Here is a 15,051-nt window from a genome sequence, read left to right as displayed (position 1 = left end):
TTAATGTTCTCTTTTTATATTTAAATTGGCAGTTGTCTCTTCCAGAAATTCTCTTCTGCTGGGTGTGTATTCTGTCTAGTTAGCATGATTTCTCTGGTTCTTGAGTCTACCTCAATTTCCCTGGGATGCCGTCATAAAACACCACACACAGCATGGCTTAAAATGATAGAAACTGGTTTTCTAACAGTCAGCAGGGCCATGCTTCCTCTAATCTTCATTCCCTCCATCTTCTTTCTTTGTAGTCTTTACCAGTAATTCTTTGCATTCTTTCAATTGTAGAGGGAACACTCCAATCTCCTCCACCTTCACATGATTCTCCCTTCATGTGTATCTGTCTGTCTCCAAACCTTCCTCTCTTTGTATGATACCAGCCATTGGATCTAGGAGCCAACCTAACCTTACAAATGTTGTCTTAACTTGACTTTATCCACAAAGATCCAATTCCTGAGTAAGAATATACTGGGAACACAGCTCAACCTATAAGCCCCTTTAACTTTTTTTTTCATCAGTCAAATCACCGGGCTCCAGCTTAGATGTTGAAATACCTTACCAGGTGTTTCAACCACAGGTACCAAGCACACGTACACAAAGCAAAAGGAACCTCATCCATCTCACACCCTGACAGGGTAGAAGCTGGAAGGTAGCCTGAGTCCTGCAGAGGCAAGAGGCTTAACAGTTCTGACTTTTCACATTTACCCAGACTTGGGGACTAGAAGGGTTCACTATCCCTCTGATAGACCTAACCTCCTATGCACTTAAGGGATTTTTTTTCCCTCATATCCACTCCCACTCAAGGACCAAGCTCATTTCCAGATCCAGAATTTCAGGGTGCTGATCTCCAGACATTACCCCCAGCCTGTGGAAGAAGAGGACCCCTCTCCTGCAAAGCTCACAGCACTGCTGACACTCAGCTTCCCACAAGTCCATCAGGCTCAGTAGAAGCAAAAGATTGGAGCTAAGACAAGAAAAGGACCTCATAGTCTAAAAACCTGGGAACAAAAAATCTGGGCTGTGAATATTAATGATCCATCCAGACTCCTGGTGTCCAAAAAGTTGCCCTCTCTCAGTGTGCCTATCTGCGTTCCATCTCTGGAGGTTTCTTCATTTGTTTTCTTATCCTTTTTTGTGGTACTAGAGTTTGAACTCAGGACCATGCTAGGCCATTTTCTGGATTTTAAAGAGCCCAGAACACAGCAGCACTCCAGGGACATCAAAGCCAACACCCCAGGGAGCATGATGTGTTACCTTTTTTTTCTATAAAAAGTTTTGTTTAAATGTAGGGGAGGATGGTGTGATTTCCAATAGCCATTCTTGCATTGGGCCATGGGATATATTAGTCAGCTTTCTGATGCAGTGATGTAATACTAGACAACATCAACTTAAAAGAAGAAAGATTTCACTGGTTCATTGTTCCAGAGGTCTCAGTCCCTGGTCATGTCCCTCTGGTGAGGGAGTTCAGAGTAGACCAAAGCCATTCTCCTCAGGACAACTGAAAGCACCCCCAGTGATTGGCTTCCCCCACCCAGGCCCTGCCTATGGGTCGTCCACTGCACCGACCTTATCAATGGACCAACTAGCTGATGGAGTTAGCGTGGTCATGATCCAGTCACCCTGTTGTATCCTGACAGCCAAGTAAGAGATAGCCAGACCCTAAAAAGGGAAAGAAAAATGTATTCCACTGTACGGGGGGCGATGAATCTTAGAGTCAGGATCTAGAATGCAGCTCCAAGTCTCTACAGAACAGGGTATTTAAGCACAAAAAGCACAGGTACCACATTCAGATCATGAAAGAAAGTTAAAAACAGGTTAAGCAAGCCATTTTTTTTAGGAATATTGCCATTTATTCATTTGACTTCAGATTAGTTTTCTAATCAATCTGCTCCCCATCCTGCTTTTCCTGACTCTGCTGCTAATGAATCTTTTTTCTGAATAATTATTTATTTATTGTCAAAGTGATGTACAGAGGGGTTACAGTTTCATATGTAAGGCAGTGGGTACATTTCTTGTACAATTTGTTACCTCCTCCCTCACTCTCCCCTCTATACCCCCCCCTTTTCCCTCTCCCCCCATGAGCTGTTCACTTGGTTTACACCAAATGGTTTTGTAGGTATTGCTTTTAGAGTTGCCTTTTTATCCTTTGTCTCTCAATTTTGATATTCTTTCCCTTGCCTAGTTCTAATACAAGTATATACGGTATCCAGGGTACTCAGATGAGATACAGTGATAGCACGGGGACAACCACAGGAAGGGGATACAAGAGGATCAACAACAAAAGCTATGGTTTCACATGGCATGTTGAAAATAATTACAACAGTGATATAACACTCGTTTCCATAACATGGAGTTCATTTCACTTAGCATCATCTTATGTGTTCATAAGGGCATAGCTGTTGGGCTCTTGTGATCTTCTGCTGTGACTAACCCAAACCTGTACTAATTATTCCCTATGAGGGAAATCATAGAGTCCATGTTTCTTTGGGTCTGTTAAGCAAGCCATTTACAGAAGGGGAATTTTATGGCTAGGCTAGCAGAATATTAACTCAACTTTTAGCATTTTTACTGTGCTTCCCAGATCAGCTTCTCCGGAAATTTTGCAGTTTTCCTTTTAGTCACAAAGGTCATTACATCAAAGCTGCTATTCCCATTCAAGAAAGCACATAGTTACAGAAGCAAAGTTAGGAGGTTAGTAGAAAAACCACCTTCCACGTTCTCCCATTGTTCAGTTTCCATAAGGGCTTGGGTGACATTTACCAGAACATGTTCCTGCCATCCAGCCTAAGTTTGCCCTTCCCCAGGCCCACTACTCTGCCTAGGCCTGCTTCTTTCCACTTTTCACTCGGTTCCCACAACCCCTCAAGAGCACCACCAGCTCTGGCACCAAACCTTCCCTTGTCACATGAGCCTGCAGGGGACATTTTCTATCCAACCCAGAACATAGAATTCTTTGATGTAGATCCTAAGATTTTTCTTTATATAACAGACATATAAGCAACCTGAGTCGATCTGTGTAGCTTCTCCCACCCACTAGAACAATTCATTTCAAAGTGAAGAAGGTTAGGTATCAAGGGTATAGCTCAGTGGTAGCAGAGCTCATCTAGTATGTGTGATAGCCTGGAGTTCAATCCCCAGTATCAAAAAAAATGAAGAAATTTAATACTCCTTTTTTATTAAAGAAAATTGAGAGTGAGAACAAAAGTGTTTGGCTTTTCCCACTGTCTGGAATAAAACCTGAGAGTGAGAAAAAACCTTGGCAGTCCTGCAATGTCTTCTCCCCATCACAATCCTTTGTTCACCCTCAAGGAGTGGGTTCCCAAAGTGAGCTCCTGGAACCCCGGAGGAGGAGAAAACATAGCAGGACTCCATACTTCACTCCCAGGCCTGTGGTTGCAGTGGTAGCTTTTTGTTTAACTTGTTTATCCTTTTCGAGATGGCATGCAAACAAAACCTGAAGAACAAGTCTGAAAAAATACTTCTTGAGAGCCATAAAGGTTGGTTTTCAGTTTCCCTGCAATTAATGAATGCTTTGGTTTCCTAATCCAAAGTACTTTAATAACACAATAATCTAATACCATAATCCAAATGTAAAGCTGGTTTTCTGTTTTAAAGGCTTATCCTCAATGTCAGTATTGAAGGGTGTATGCCAATAAATACTTTGGAGACACCTAACTCATCTTTCAGTCATAGGCAGTATCTTGCTCCTACAGATAGTAAACATGTGTGAGTTGTGTGCACCCACTCACACATACACACACACACACACACACACGGAAAGAGCAGATCGTGGGCTCTGAAATGGAGACAGGGCCTGTGTCTCCCCATGTGCCTTCCTCTCTCCCTCAGCCTGCTCCCTTCCATTCTCAGTTCATGAGGAATCAACTCCTCTGCTTCCTTCAGGCCTCAATGTTTCTGTCTCAGAACTTCCTTGATCCTTGTCCTCTAAACGGGGTTACTATCTCTGTTCTGTGCTTGTCAAAGGCAGACATGTTTAATCGCTTGCTGTCTGATAAAACACCTCCGAGAATGAAAATGTGTAGAGCTGTTTTCCACTGCATCCTTACCACTTGCACAGAGCCAAGTGCAGAGCAGATGGATGCATGCGGGGATCATGGATACATGGATGAATGCAGGTTTAGTAGGAAAACTGAGTAGTTTAGTAGAAAAATTGATGGGATGGCTGGTATTGGGAAAGATAAAGAAGAATTATGAAAGGGGTAACGTTGATCAAGATGTATTGTACTCCTAAACTGACACGTTGAATTGAAACCCCTTTGTAAAGCTAAGCCAGACCCAAAGAAACATAGGTTGTGTGGTTTCCCCATTTGTTGTAACTAGAATGTGCCTATAAATCACTGTATAGTAAAAGACAAAAACATGCACTTGGACATGATAAATTATACAGGACTCTAGACACTCACATAGTGGCACCAAAGGAGCATATCCTTAGGAGAGGATCACAAAGGCTCAATAGCTGTGTGCATGTGATCCTACAAAATGATGCTTATCAAAATGAACTCCAAGAATAGGAAACAAGAAATTCTTTTGGTTTTTTGTTTTTGTTTTCTCCTTGTCACTGTTTTTGTTTCTTGTACCTTTTGTCTTGTATGTTTATCTGTTTGGGAGAGGGGAAAGAGGAAGCATAGAAATGGAGGGACAAAGGGTGAACAAAAGCAGCAGTGATGATAGACACTATGTTGAAAATGAACTCTACAACTTGTGGGGGAGGGGCTAAGAGGAAAAAACTGGATGAAAGAGAGGGAAGGGGTGACAATGTTCAAAAAGAAATGTACTCTTCATCTCACTATGTAACTGTAACCTCTTTATATACCACCTTTATGATAACAATTTTTTTCATTATTTAGAGAATTCTTTATTAGTTTCTGTAATCAAACCCACATAGATAAGACCTTACATATTTAATACAGTACATTTGCCCTTAGTACAATAACCATTTTTAAAAGATAATAATAATAAGTAGTAGTGGTGGTGGTGGTGATAGTAGTAGTTTAGGTCACTGGCCAAGTATTTATTAGCCCCTGAAATAAAGATAATGTCATTCATGCTGACCATCCTCGGGATACAACTAGCTGCCAAGAGTTTATCACTTAATTGGAAAACAAAACACAGGACTCACAATCTGGTGGTCCGTATCTGTCATTTTTTCTGTTCAAGAGGCTGACATATGAAAATCATGATTCAAAGTCAACCCAAGCAGGAAAGTCCATGAGACTCTTATCTCTAAGTACCAAGAAGCTGAAAGTGGAGCTGTGACTCAAGTAGTAGAGCACCAGCCTTGAGAGGGAAAAAATAACTAAGGACTAAGGAACAGATTCCAGACCCTGAGTTCAAACTCTCTCTCTCTCTCTCTCTCTCTCTCTCACACACACACACACACACACACACACACACACACACACTGGCCATGCTGGTCTGAGAAAAGTTGAGGTAAAGTAACTAATATACCAAGGCAGGAATATACCTCAGGCAGAAAAGCCTTAGCACCTTCCAAAAGCAGGAGAGAGGCCACAGTGATAGCAAGGATGAACAAAGGAGAGAGTGGTTGATAGTATACTCAGAGAGATAGGTAGAGCCCATCTCATCAGAGGTCCCCATGTGGGCATGTGGGGTTTTTCCAAATACAATGGGAAACCACTAGAAGATTGTGGGCAGAGAGATACAGGATTATCCAAAAAGTTCCAATCACGAGAACCAGTTGGCTAGGCAGGAGATTTTTCTTCCACCATTGCAAGAACATCTATCTGAGTGGGCCAAATTTGGACCCGATGTTCCAGGCCCTGGAGAGCTATTGGGAGGCAGAGAAGACTTGATCAAAAAAGCCTGACTTGGGCTGGGGATATAGCCTAGTGGCAAGAGTGCCTGCCTCGGATACACGAGGCCCTAGGTTCGATTCCCCAGCACCACATATACAGAAAACGGCCAGAAGCGGCGCTGTGGCTCAAGTGGCAGAGTGCTAGCCTTGAGCTGGAAGAAGCCAGGGACGGTGCTCGGGCCCTGAGTCCAAGGCCCAGGACTGGCCAAAAAAAAAAAAAAAAAAAAAAAAAAAAAAAAAAGCCTGACTTGAAGGCGCTTGCTAATTTACAGAGATGTCTCCTGCTGCTGTCAATGTATGCAGCCACTTCTTACATGGGACTCACCCACATATACCTTTGAGCCCACTCATACCCACAGGTCCACAAAGACTATGATGGAGGAGCTAGACTTCAAAACTGGGAAGAAACGTGAAAGCCATCTGCCTGCCTGAACATAAAGTGTCCACTCTCAGGACAATGCCAGGCCTCTCTGGGCTCATACTGGAAGTGATGGAGCCCAGAGATGTCTTATCAACTCTCTTGAAACCACACTTTATAAGCAGCCACCCATTTTACCCATATTTGATCCCAAGTTCTAAGCAGTACTTTAGCTAACAGAATAAGACCTGTGTTTTATTGGTAGATATCTAATTTAAGATATTCGAGCATATTTTCTTACTTTTTTTCTTCTTTTTCTTTCTATCTTTTGTGTGCAAGTACTAGAGATTGAACTCAGGTTTGGGGTACTAGTCCTTAGCTTTTTCCCTCACAGCTGATGCTCTATCACTTGAGCCATAGCTCTATTTCCAGCATTTTGCTAGTTAATTGAAATAAGTGTCTCATGGACCTTCCTGCCTGGGCTGACTTTGATCCTCAGATGTCAGCCTCCTGAGTAGCTAGGATTAGAGACATGAGCCATCTATGCCCAGTGAATATTTTCTTCTCATCTAGAATCTGTGCACTGAGAGGCACTTCCACCAGATCTTGGTTTTGGTTCCTACTCTGTCACTTCCTTCTGAAGGACCCTGAGGTGCAAATCTCATCTCATGGACCTCAGTTTATCCCTCTGAACAGTGGTTGCCTTGACTAGATCACTGATATCTAACAAAATGACTGTGGGCTTTAGAAGGAAATAGGGAGGAGGAAGTCCTTCATCTGAGCCATGCACTGAACTGAAAGGATGTTTGCTTTCCCACCGGGGGACATTTCCACAGCTAGAATAAAAAACAAGTAAGAACAAATAGGAGGACTTCTGTCTTAGAGAAGAATGAAATCCATCCAGGATACATTCCCAGGCACTGTGAAGAATGGGTTAAACTGAGATGGTTGTTTAGGGTTTTGTTTGGTTTTTTTTTTTATTTAACTGATACCCTTAATTTTCAGAGAAAAAAAAAAAAACAAAAGAAAAGAAGAGGTGTGTTTTGCATCCTGAGCCAAGTACAAAGCCAGGATTGGTGGAAATGAGACTGAGATCAGAACCTGACCCACACAAGGCCCTAGGCTTAAAAAGACACAAAGCAAGAAGTCTCCACCTCTTTGCCCTCCTCTCTGAGGCTCCAGGCAGACTTGTTTCCACTCACAGAATCCAGATGCTTGGACATCGATCTTTCCACTAGCCACATCTGCAGCTAGTACTAGAGAGCATTCTGTCTCGATCCAGAAGAACAGCTTCCTCATAGCCACCATGCCTTGCCCATTGACGGAATCCGATGAGCTGGTTTTCTTTGTGAATGGGAAGAAGGTAAGTGTTGGAAATTCCTTGGTGGCTCTCTAAGGCAGGAGGAAGCCCCCTGGCTCAAGGGGAGCTCTTGTAGCCATCTGAGTTGAGCCCAGTCAGGAACAAGATACTCAGAACTAGAAGTCCATCCAAATTTGGTCTGTGCCCCTCAGTCAGGGCTCAGCCCCTAGCAATGTGAGGAGGCAGCAAAGCCTTGGTGTCTGTGGGTTCAGCCTAGCTCTGCCACGGACTGTGCATCCTTGTGTAAGTCACTTCACCTCCCCGAGCCTAGGGCTCAATCTCTTTCCTGGGCTAATATATAGACAGTAAGAAAGATGCTCTCTGCATTGATGGGGGGCCTCAACATGCTTACAAAACTGGGCCTGAGACACAGGAGCACAGTAGTGGTAACACAGCTTGATCCTCAGGAAGATGAGAAGTAAAGATTTCTTTGCTTTTCTATGTAATAACTTCATTTCTCTGCTCATTCTACAAGACGAGACATAGACATTGTCAGTTTGAATACTCTCTCTCTCTTTCTCTCTCTCTACCCCCTCTCTGCTCATTCTACAAGACGAGACATAGACATGGTCAGTTTGAACACTCTCTCTCCCTCTCTTTCTCTCTCCCCCCCTCCCGTCTTCCTCTCTCTCAGTTATAGCTAAGTTCCAAGGGGAATCAATGTGACAAGGACAGGACCTCTCAGCTTCCACTTCTCCCTCCTGTCCTCACCAGCCATAGGCACAGGTCACTGGTACCTCATTGCCCTTTGCCAGCCCCTTCCTATCATGAGCTCCATCTCTTAAGAGCACGTGAGTGCTTTGGGGTCTTGTCACTTCTCTGAAGAGCCTCACATTGCTCCAATTCCATGAACTTAGCTGACCAAACCTTACTCTCCTTTGTGTGGGGAGGGTGGGGGGACACGTGCATGTACCAATACTGAAACTTGAACTCAGGATCTTTTTCTACTCACTGCTAGGGCTCTGCCACTTGAGCCACACCTCCATGTTTGGCATTTGGGCTGGTTAATTGGAGATAACAGTATCTCGAATTTCGTTTTGAACTGCAATCTTCAGATCTGTCTCCTGAGTGGCTAGGATTCTATGCAGGAATCATCAGCACCTGTTTTGATCCTGCTTTCTTGAAAGCAGGTAGAACGTAGTCTCGAGATGCCCTCACTTGCCTCCTAACCTTCTTGCCTGTGGCCAGTCTCCCCAACCAACGGCCACCATGCTCTCCCAAAGCATTGTTTACAAGATGAGTCCCTACTTGCTTGCTCACTGGCATAGGCTCCAAAGAGTCAGCCCAGAGGAGATTTCTTCTTTCACTCTCTGTCCCTTGTCCCTTCTAAGTCATGAGCCTGGAATGACATGGCTGCAGTCAAAACAGCATGAATCAAGAGCTTCAGGAAAAACAAGTCTGTGTGTTAACATCCATCAGAGGATAAAGAGAGTCATTTTTCTTTTCCATGAAGTAGACCCCAGAGACCCAGAAAGCAGTTGAATTTTAATATTTCAACTGATAACCATCTTCCTACAATTTTTTTTAATTTTTCTGGGAAGAAAGAAACCACCTTAACTAACATTGTTAACCCACTGGGTCTTTCTTTCCTCTAATATAATAGAGCTTGGGGGTGTCTTCAAGCCATCTCAAGTCAGAGCCAAAGGGAATCTCTGCAAATACACAAGGAAGAGGCACCAGAGAAGTTTCCTCATGACTTTGAGCACAAACCCTCCCACTTTTCAAGGGGGAGGATGAAGGCATAGCAGTGTCATATCTGAGCCACTTCAACCTATAAGCATCGAGGCTTACCATGGAGCCACTCTGCCGTTGAGGGGGACCAGAAGGTCCCAAAGCCTTTCCAAGATGACAGCAACTCTCCCCACTCCCTATTCTGCCACAAACTCTGAGAACCCTTAGGTCCTCAGATGTTTGGTATTTTTTTTCCAGGAAGTATTTAAGAGGTGCAAGAAACTTCACCCAGTCTTCCGCCCTACATGACCCCTTTACTGCACACACGGCAGTCCAAATCTTCCCAAGATTTGAAATATTTCCAGAGTATAAAGAACTACTGTGGAAGGGTCTTCAAAGGTAGATAGTAGAGCAAATATGAACAATATGAGTCCAGGGACATCTAAATACAAGAGTAGCCCCCAGCTCTTGTCACACAGAAGAGCAGCTCTGCCACATTTACTTCGAGACCTCTGCCCTATAAGAGAGAGTGTGTGTGTGTGTGAGAGAGAGAGAGAAAGAGAGAAGGAGAGAGAGAGAGAGAGAGAGAGAGAGAGAGTTGTTTGCACAAAAGTTCAGGGGCAGCTGGAATCCAATCGCTAAATCAGACCACAACAGACATTCCACTGGTCACTGATTTCAATCCCACAATAATCTCTCCTCTGTTTCCAACTCAGGTGACGGAGAAGAATGTGGACCCAGAAGTGACCCTCCTGGCCTTCTTGCGAAAGAACTGGATCCTTTTTAAAAAAAAAAAAAAAACAAAGTCCTGGCCATGTCTATGTTTACCTTCAAACTTAAGCCAATGTTTAGGACAACTGATCACTCTTTCCAAACAGTCAGCTGCTCAGCCCTTGCTATTTACTTTTAGCCTGGATTTAAGTATATCAGATTAATTGGGCTACTTTGGAGAAGAGGAAGTTTCCCCCAAAGTTGCCTTTATCTGATTTAATAGGGTGAAATAGAAGCTAAACTCTTTCCTTAATCTCTCTATTCCCTGCAGACTCCTACGAGTCTGCCCAGGGGTTATGTAATAGAGGCTAGGGCTTTGTCTCCTGACATTTCATGAAACCAGATTCTCCAGAATCTGTGTGAGATCATGTGTCAGAGGAAAAGATTCTTTTTCCCTACATCTATTTTTTGTTTGGTTTTTGTTGGGTTTTATTGACATTAGATTTCCCTCCCCATTTTATATTCTGGAATATAAACAGAGCTTCATAAGGGCAAACATTATTTTAATTAGTAAATGTTAATTAGTAAATCTGCTAACTCCCTCAGAGAAGCCAAAAAAATGGCAGAAGTTACAAATCATTGAAATTGGCTTCTTGACAAGTTTTGTTTAAAAGCTCTCCTGATGTCTAATTAGTTGTCAATATTTTTAAATTAGGCAATTTCACATTTTCACAAAAATCAAGAGTTTTCACCCTTTCCTGACAAATGGGAAGCTAGCCCTCTTGCCTAGAGCTGAGGAAGGTCTGTCTATCCCTCGTCTTCTCTCTACGGTGAGGGCAAGACTTCCAATCACACTCACCTGCGTTTCATTTATGTAACCTTTCTGATAAACATCTGAGATTACAATTAGGTCAGATGAATAATCCCTATTATTAGTGGGGAAAAAAAGACAAATAATAGTACTAAAGAGTCACTGACATCTTGGTAGCCAGCTTAGTTAATTACATCCAATCCCATAAAGGTGTGTGGAAATGCATCATGACTGAGAAGAAGAGAAACAGAGAATGGGCCGAGGCTGAGCCTCTCTGCAGGATTGACTCTGCATCAATGAGAGCAGAGGAATGCTCAAGATGGGATCTGAAAATAAGAACAAGAGATTTCTCTAAAGATGCACTACCTTGCTTTCAAAAAACAATACAAGCCAGAAGAGGGCTGTTTCTCTTTTTTTTTTTTTTTTTTTTGGCCAGTCCTGGGGCTTGGACTCAGGGCCTGAGCACTGTCCCTGGCTTCTTTGTGCTCAAGGCTAGCACTCTGCCACTTGAGCCACAGCGCCACTTCTGGCCGTTTTCTGTATATGTGGTGCAGGGGAATTGAACCCAGGGCCTCATGTATAAGAGGCAAGCACTCTTGCCACTAGGCCATATCCCCAGCCCCAAGAGGGCTGTTTCATTGCCTGGCTTATTATCAGGCAAAAACTTATACATCAAGTCCCTAAAAATACAGCTCTTTTCTTCCAATTACATGATTGGAACCCAGAGGAAGATGTAAATAACTCTATAATGAAACAGGATTTATAAGATGCTTGTAATAGCCTGCGATGATAAAGTAGGTATTACTCCTCCTTCTTTACAGGTGAGAAAATAGGGAGAGATGACTACACAAGGTCCTGCGCCAATAAGGAGTGGCCTTAAGTAAGATCTGGAAGAAGATGAATGATTTCTCAGACATACACCTCACCCCACACCCAACTTCCTCATTTAGACAGTAGACATTAGAGAAGTAACTATACTATACTAGAGACAAAGTGTCTGCCTGGCACCTTGACCTTGACCACCCCTTCCAGTATGCCTCACTGGTACCAAGTACGCCTGTGGAAGAGGAGGCTGCGGTGCCTGCACTGTGATGGTGTCTAAGCATGACCCAGTGTCCAAGAAGATAAGGTAGCCCTGGCTTTCATTCTCATCTCACAACTAAGAAATAATTGTAGATTCTTACTGTCTCTGGATCTTAGATCCCTCTGAAAATGCCCATAAACACTGTGGGTCATCTATTCAGTTAATGTGTAAGCGAATTCAAGTTTGCATTTCATTTCAGAGAGATCATGAGCCTCCCAAGGCCTATCTGGGAACCACAGATTAGGAAACCCCAATTTAGGCTTGAAAAGATGAAGTGGCTTCTTCAAGATCATACAAATAGTAATCTATAGAAGAAGGACTCAAACCCATGTTTTCTGGCCCTGAAACAAATGTTCCCTCTACTCCAGATTTTTACCAATTTGGCAGAGCAAGGATTTGGAACTTGATTTCACCCTTTAACTGAGGACCAGATTCATCCAAATCCATTAGCCCAAATCAGGAGATGGCTTCAAAACACAAGTTATCCAGCACTGTTAAGTGACTTTATCCAGAGATTTTTAATTAACAAGAAAAAAAAAAGTTCCCAGGTATATAGCGATGAATGATAGACTTTGGTATGCCTTTGGTTTCTTAGGAGGTCAGTGTTCCAATAAATAGTCACTAAAGTCCAACCACACACCCCACTCCTTAGTTTCTCTGAAATTCAGAGTATCTATAGTCACCTTAACAGACCTCCAGTACCTACAGATAGCAGGTTAAGATCCCAACCTGCTCTTCCCTATCACCCAGATCCTAGGCTGAGTGATAGCTCTCTTACCCACTTCTGCTGCTCTTCTTGTTCTGGGGTTCCCCATGAGGCAAGACTATGTGGCTCCCCTTGGTTTTCCCTTTGTTTCTTGTTCAGACACTTCTCTGTCGCTGCATGTCTGGTGCCCATCTGCTCTCTGTATGGGGCAGCAGTCACTACAGTGGAAGGTGTCGGAAGTATCAAAACCAGACTTCACCCCGTGCAGGTAAGATAATGTCTCACTTCTAAACTCCCTTTTCATCAAATGCTGCATTGACTATACTGCCAGAGCTGGCTGGGTTGTGACTAGGTAAGCAGAAACTTTAGGATACATGCTGGTCAGGGGAATGACATGTGTTAAGTGATTCCAGAGAAAGCTAGAAATGCTTCCACATTTTATTAGAGGGTCATCTTGTTTTGTTACTTTTTCTACTTGAGTGATGCTGGGATTATCAAAACATTGACGGATACCTATTGGACCATGATCTGGAGTAGAGATTGTAGGAAGTGTGTAGGGTGCACACTACAAATTCCCAACTAGAAGGGTTTGATCACTTAACAATGAGTAGTGGTTACAATGATGGAACTGGAGTAGAGATTGATATGAAACAAATATAACATTTATTATAATAAAAATGTCTCTGAAGCTAAAAAGATAAAAGCCAGGATAATTCCTTGTGGTGTTGATGTCTTAGGAATAAAATCAGAACCGAAGATGAGTGGAGCCTGAACATAACATTAGAACGATTGAATTTCTCCAAATTTTAACATAAAGTCAGAGCAAAGAGATAGGATTTAAGAGTAATATGACATGTGATGGCAGACACCACATCAATTTCTCGGCCTTTGTCACAGGGGCTAGGGCAATTTAGGAGTTTCTGAGCTCCATCACATGAGACTCAATTCCAAGGAGGTCAGAAAATGTGACAGATCCAGCAGTATCTTCTAGATCAGACAAAATGCTCCCCACAAAGTTAAGATCTACAATAGAGCTCAAGCTTGAATGTTTCCAAGATTCACTGAGGACTTGTTAAAAATTCAGATTCTGAGTCAGGAAGTTTGGAGCAGGAGCCCCAAGTCGTATACTTCCTAAAAGCTCCCAGGAGAAACCAGTACCACCAGACAATAGATCACACTTTAAATAACAAGGCTCTAAAGCTCAGATCAAGATCTTGGCCTTTATAGAGCAGCTTCCTTTGAGCAACAGAAGGCTGGGTATGGTAATATATACTACTAATCCCAGAATTTAGGGAGTCAAGTCAGGAGATTGGAGAGTCTGGGCTATAACAGGATCTTTGTCTCAAAGGAAGAAGAGAAATAGGAAGAGGAGGAGGAAAAGGAGGAGGGGGGGAGATTACATTAAATAGTCTCCCAAGTCCATTATACACAATCTGTAAGTGTATATAGTGTATATAATCAATTTTTTAAGCATTGATTCCTGGAGATTTTTCCAGTAGTGGTTACAATGATAGCCTACAGCTTCTGAGTCACTGTTACTGGGAACAGCCTAGGAAAAGGGAAAAGAATGACTTAAAAGGATGGGCACAGGGCTCAGAGTGGGTTCCACCATGGCAAAGGAGATTCCGGTTTGTAGGCTCCGGTGAGAGCTAGTGGCAGCAGGAAGGCAGGGCTGTGACCATGAATGTATCTTTTCAGGAGAGAATTGCCAAGAGCCATGGCACACAGTGTGGATTCTGTACCCCTGGGATGGTGATGTCTATGTATGCCCTGCTCAGGAACCATCCACAGCCCTCAGAGGGGCAGCTCATGGAAGCCCTTGGAGGTAGGCCTCACTCTAAGACCAGGTGGGAAGTAGGCTTCAGGCCACTCCACACCATCTTCAGCATCACTCCTGCCTGGCTTAGGCCCCTACTTCAGTTGTTTCTAAAGTAGCCATGGTTCACCCAAGTACAGAGACAGTAGCACACAGACATCAGACATCAGACATTACCCATCACGTGACCACAGCACTTCTCTATCCAGTGAGTCAGGAGTCAGTAGCATCAGCTTGCTAGAACCTCATGAACAGAGACCCATAAATTAGATGAGATAAAACAGCAGAACTTCAGCCTCCTGCCATCCTGAAGGCTTTAAGTCTGAAATGAAGGTATCAACAAGCAGCACTCTAATTCAAGACTCGGAGAAGAATCCATCCTAGCCTCTTCCTAGCTTGATAGTTGACAGTTTTGAGCCTTTCTTGATTGATAGGCATATCACTCCAATCTGTGTCTCTGTCCCCAAACCCTTCTCCTTCTATTTCTGTGTCTTTCTTAGGATTCAGTCATTGGATTAGAGCCCAGTACAGTGTCATCCAAACTGTTATTTGCAGAGATCTTATTTCCAAATAAAGTTATGTTCACAGGTTCCAGAAGTTAGGCCACCAAAACATCTTTTTGAGGGACACAGTTCAATCTCTAATAAGACTCTTCACATACTAAGAGAACCCCTCAGAGTTTGCATTAGGTTTAAATGACCACACAA

General features: G+C 43.1%; 1 protein-coding gene across 1 annotated transcript in view; it reads left to right on the top strand.

Annotated features, from left to right (window-relative positions):
• Positions 1 to 7,491: 7,491 nt before the first annotated feature.
• Positions 7,492 to 15,051, top strand: part of LOC125349936 (aldehyde oxidase 2) — an 81,858-nt gene continuing 74,298 nt past the window's right edge. Inside the window, exons 1-5 of the mRNA XM_048344201.1 lie at positions 7,492 to 7,548; positions 9,933 to 9,990; positions 11,771 to 11,867; positions 12,688 to 12,796; positions 14,227 to 14,353. Of these exons, the coding sequence (XP_048200158.1) occupies positions 7,492 to 7,548; positions 9,933 to 9,990; positions 11,771 to 11,867; positions 12,688 to 12,796; positions 14,227 to 14,353 (448 nt within the window). The remainder of the gene's footprint in view (positions 7,549 to 9,932; positions 9,991 to 11,770; positions 11,868 to 12,687; positions 12,797 to 14,226; positions 14,354 to 15,051) is intronic.

This window comes from Perognathus longimembris, chromosome 4 (genome assembly GCF_023159225.1).
Source record: "Perognathus longimembris pacificus isolate PPM17 chromosome 4, ASM2315922v1, whole genome shotgun sequence".
In the NCBI taxonomy this organism is placed as follows: Eukaryota; Metazoa; Chordata; class Mammalia; order Rodentia; family Heteromyidae; genus Perognathus; species Perognathus longimembris.
Note: the sequence above shows the minus strand (reverse complement) of the source record. Positions and strands in the feature narration are given on the sequence as shown.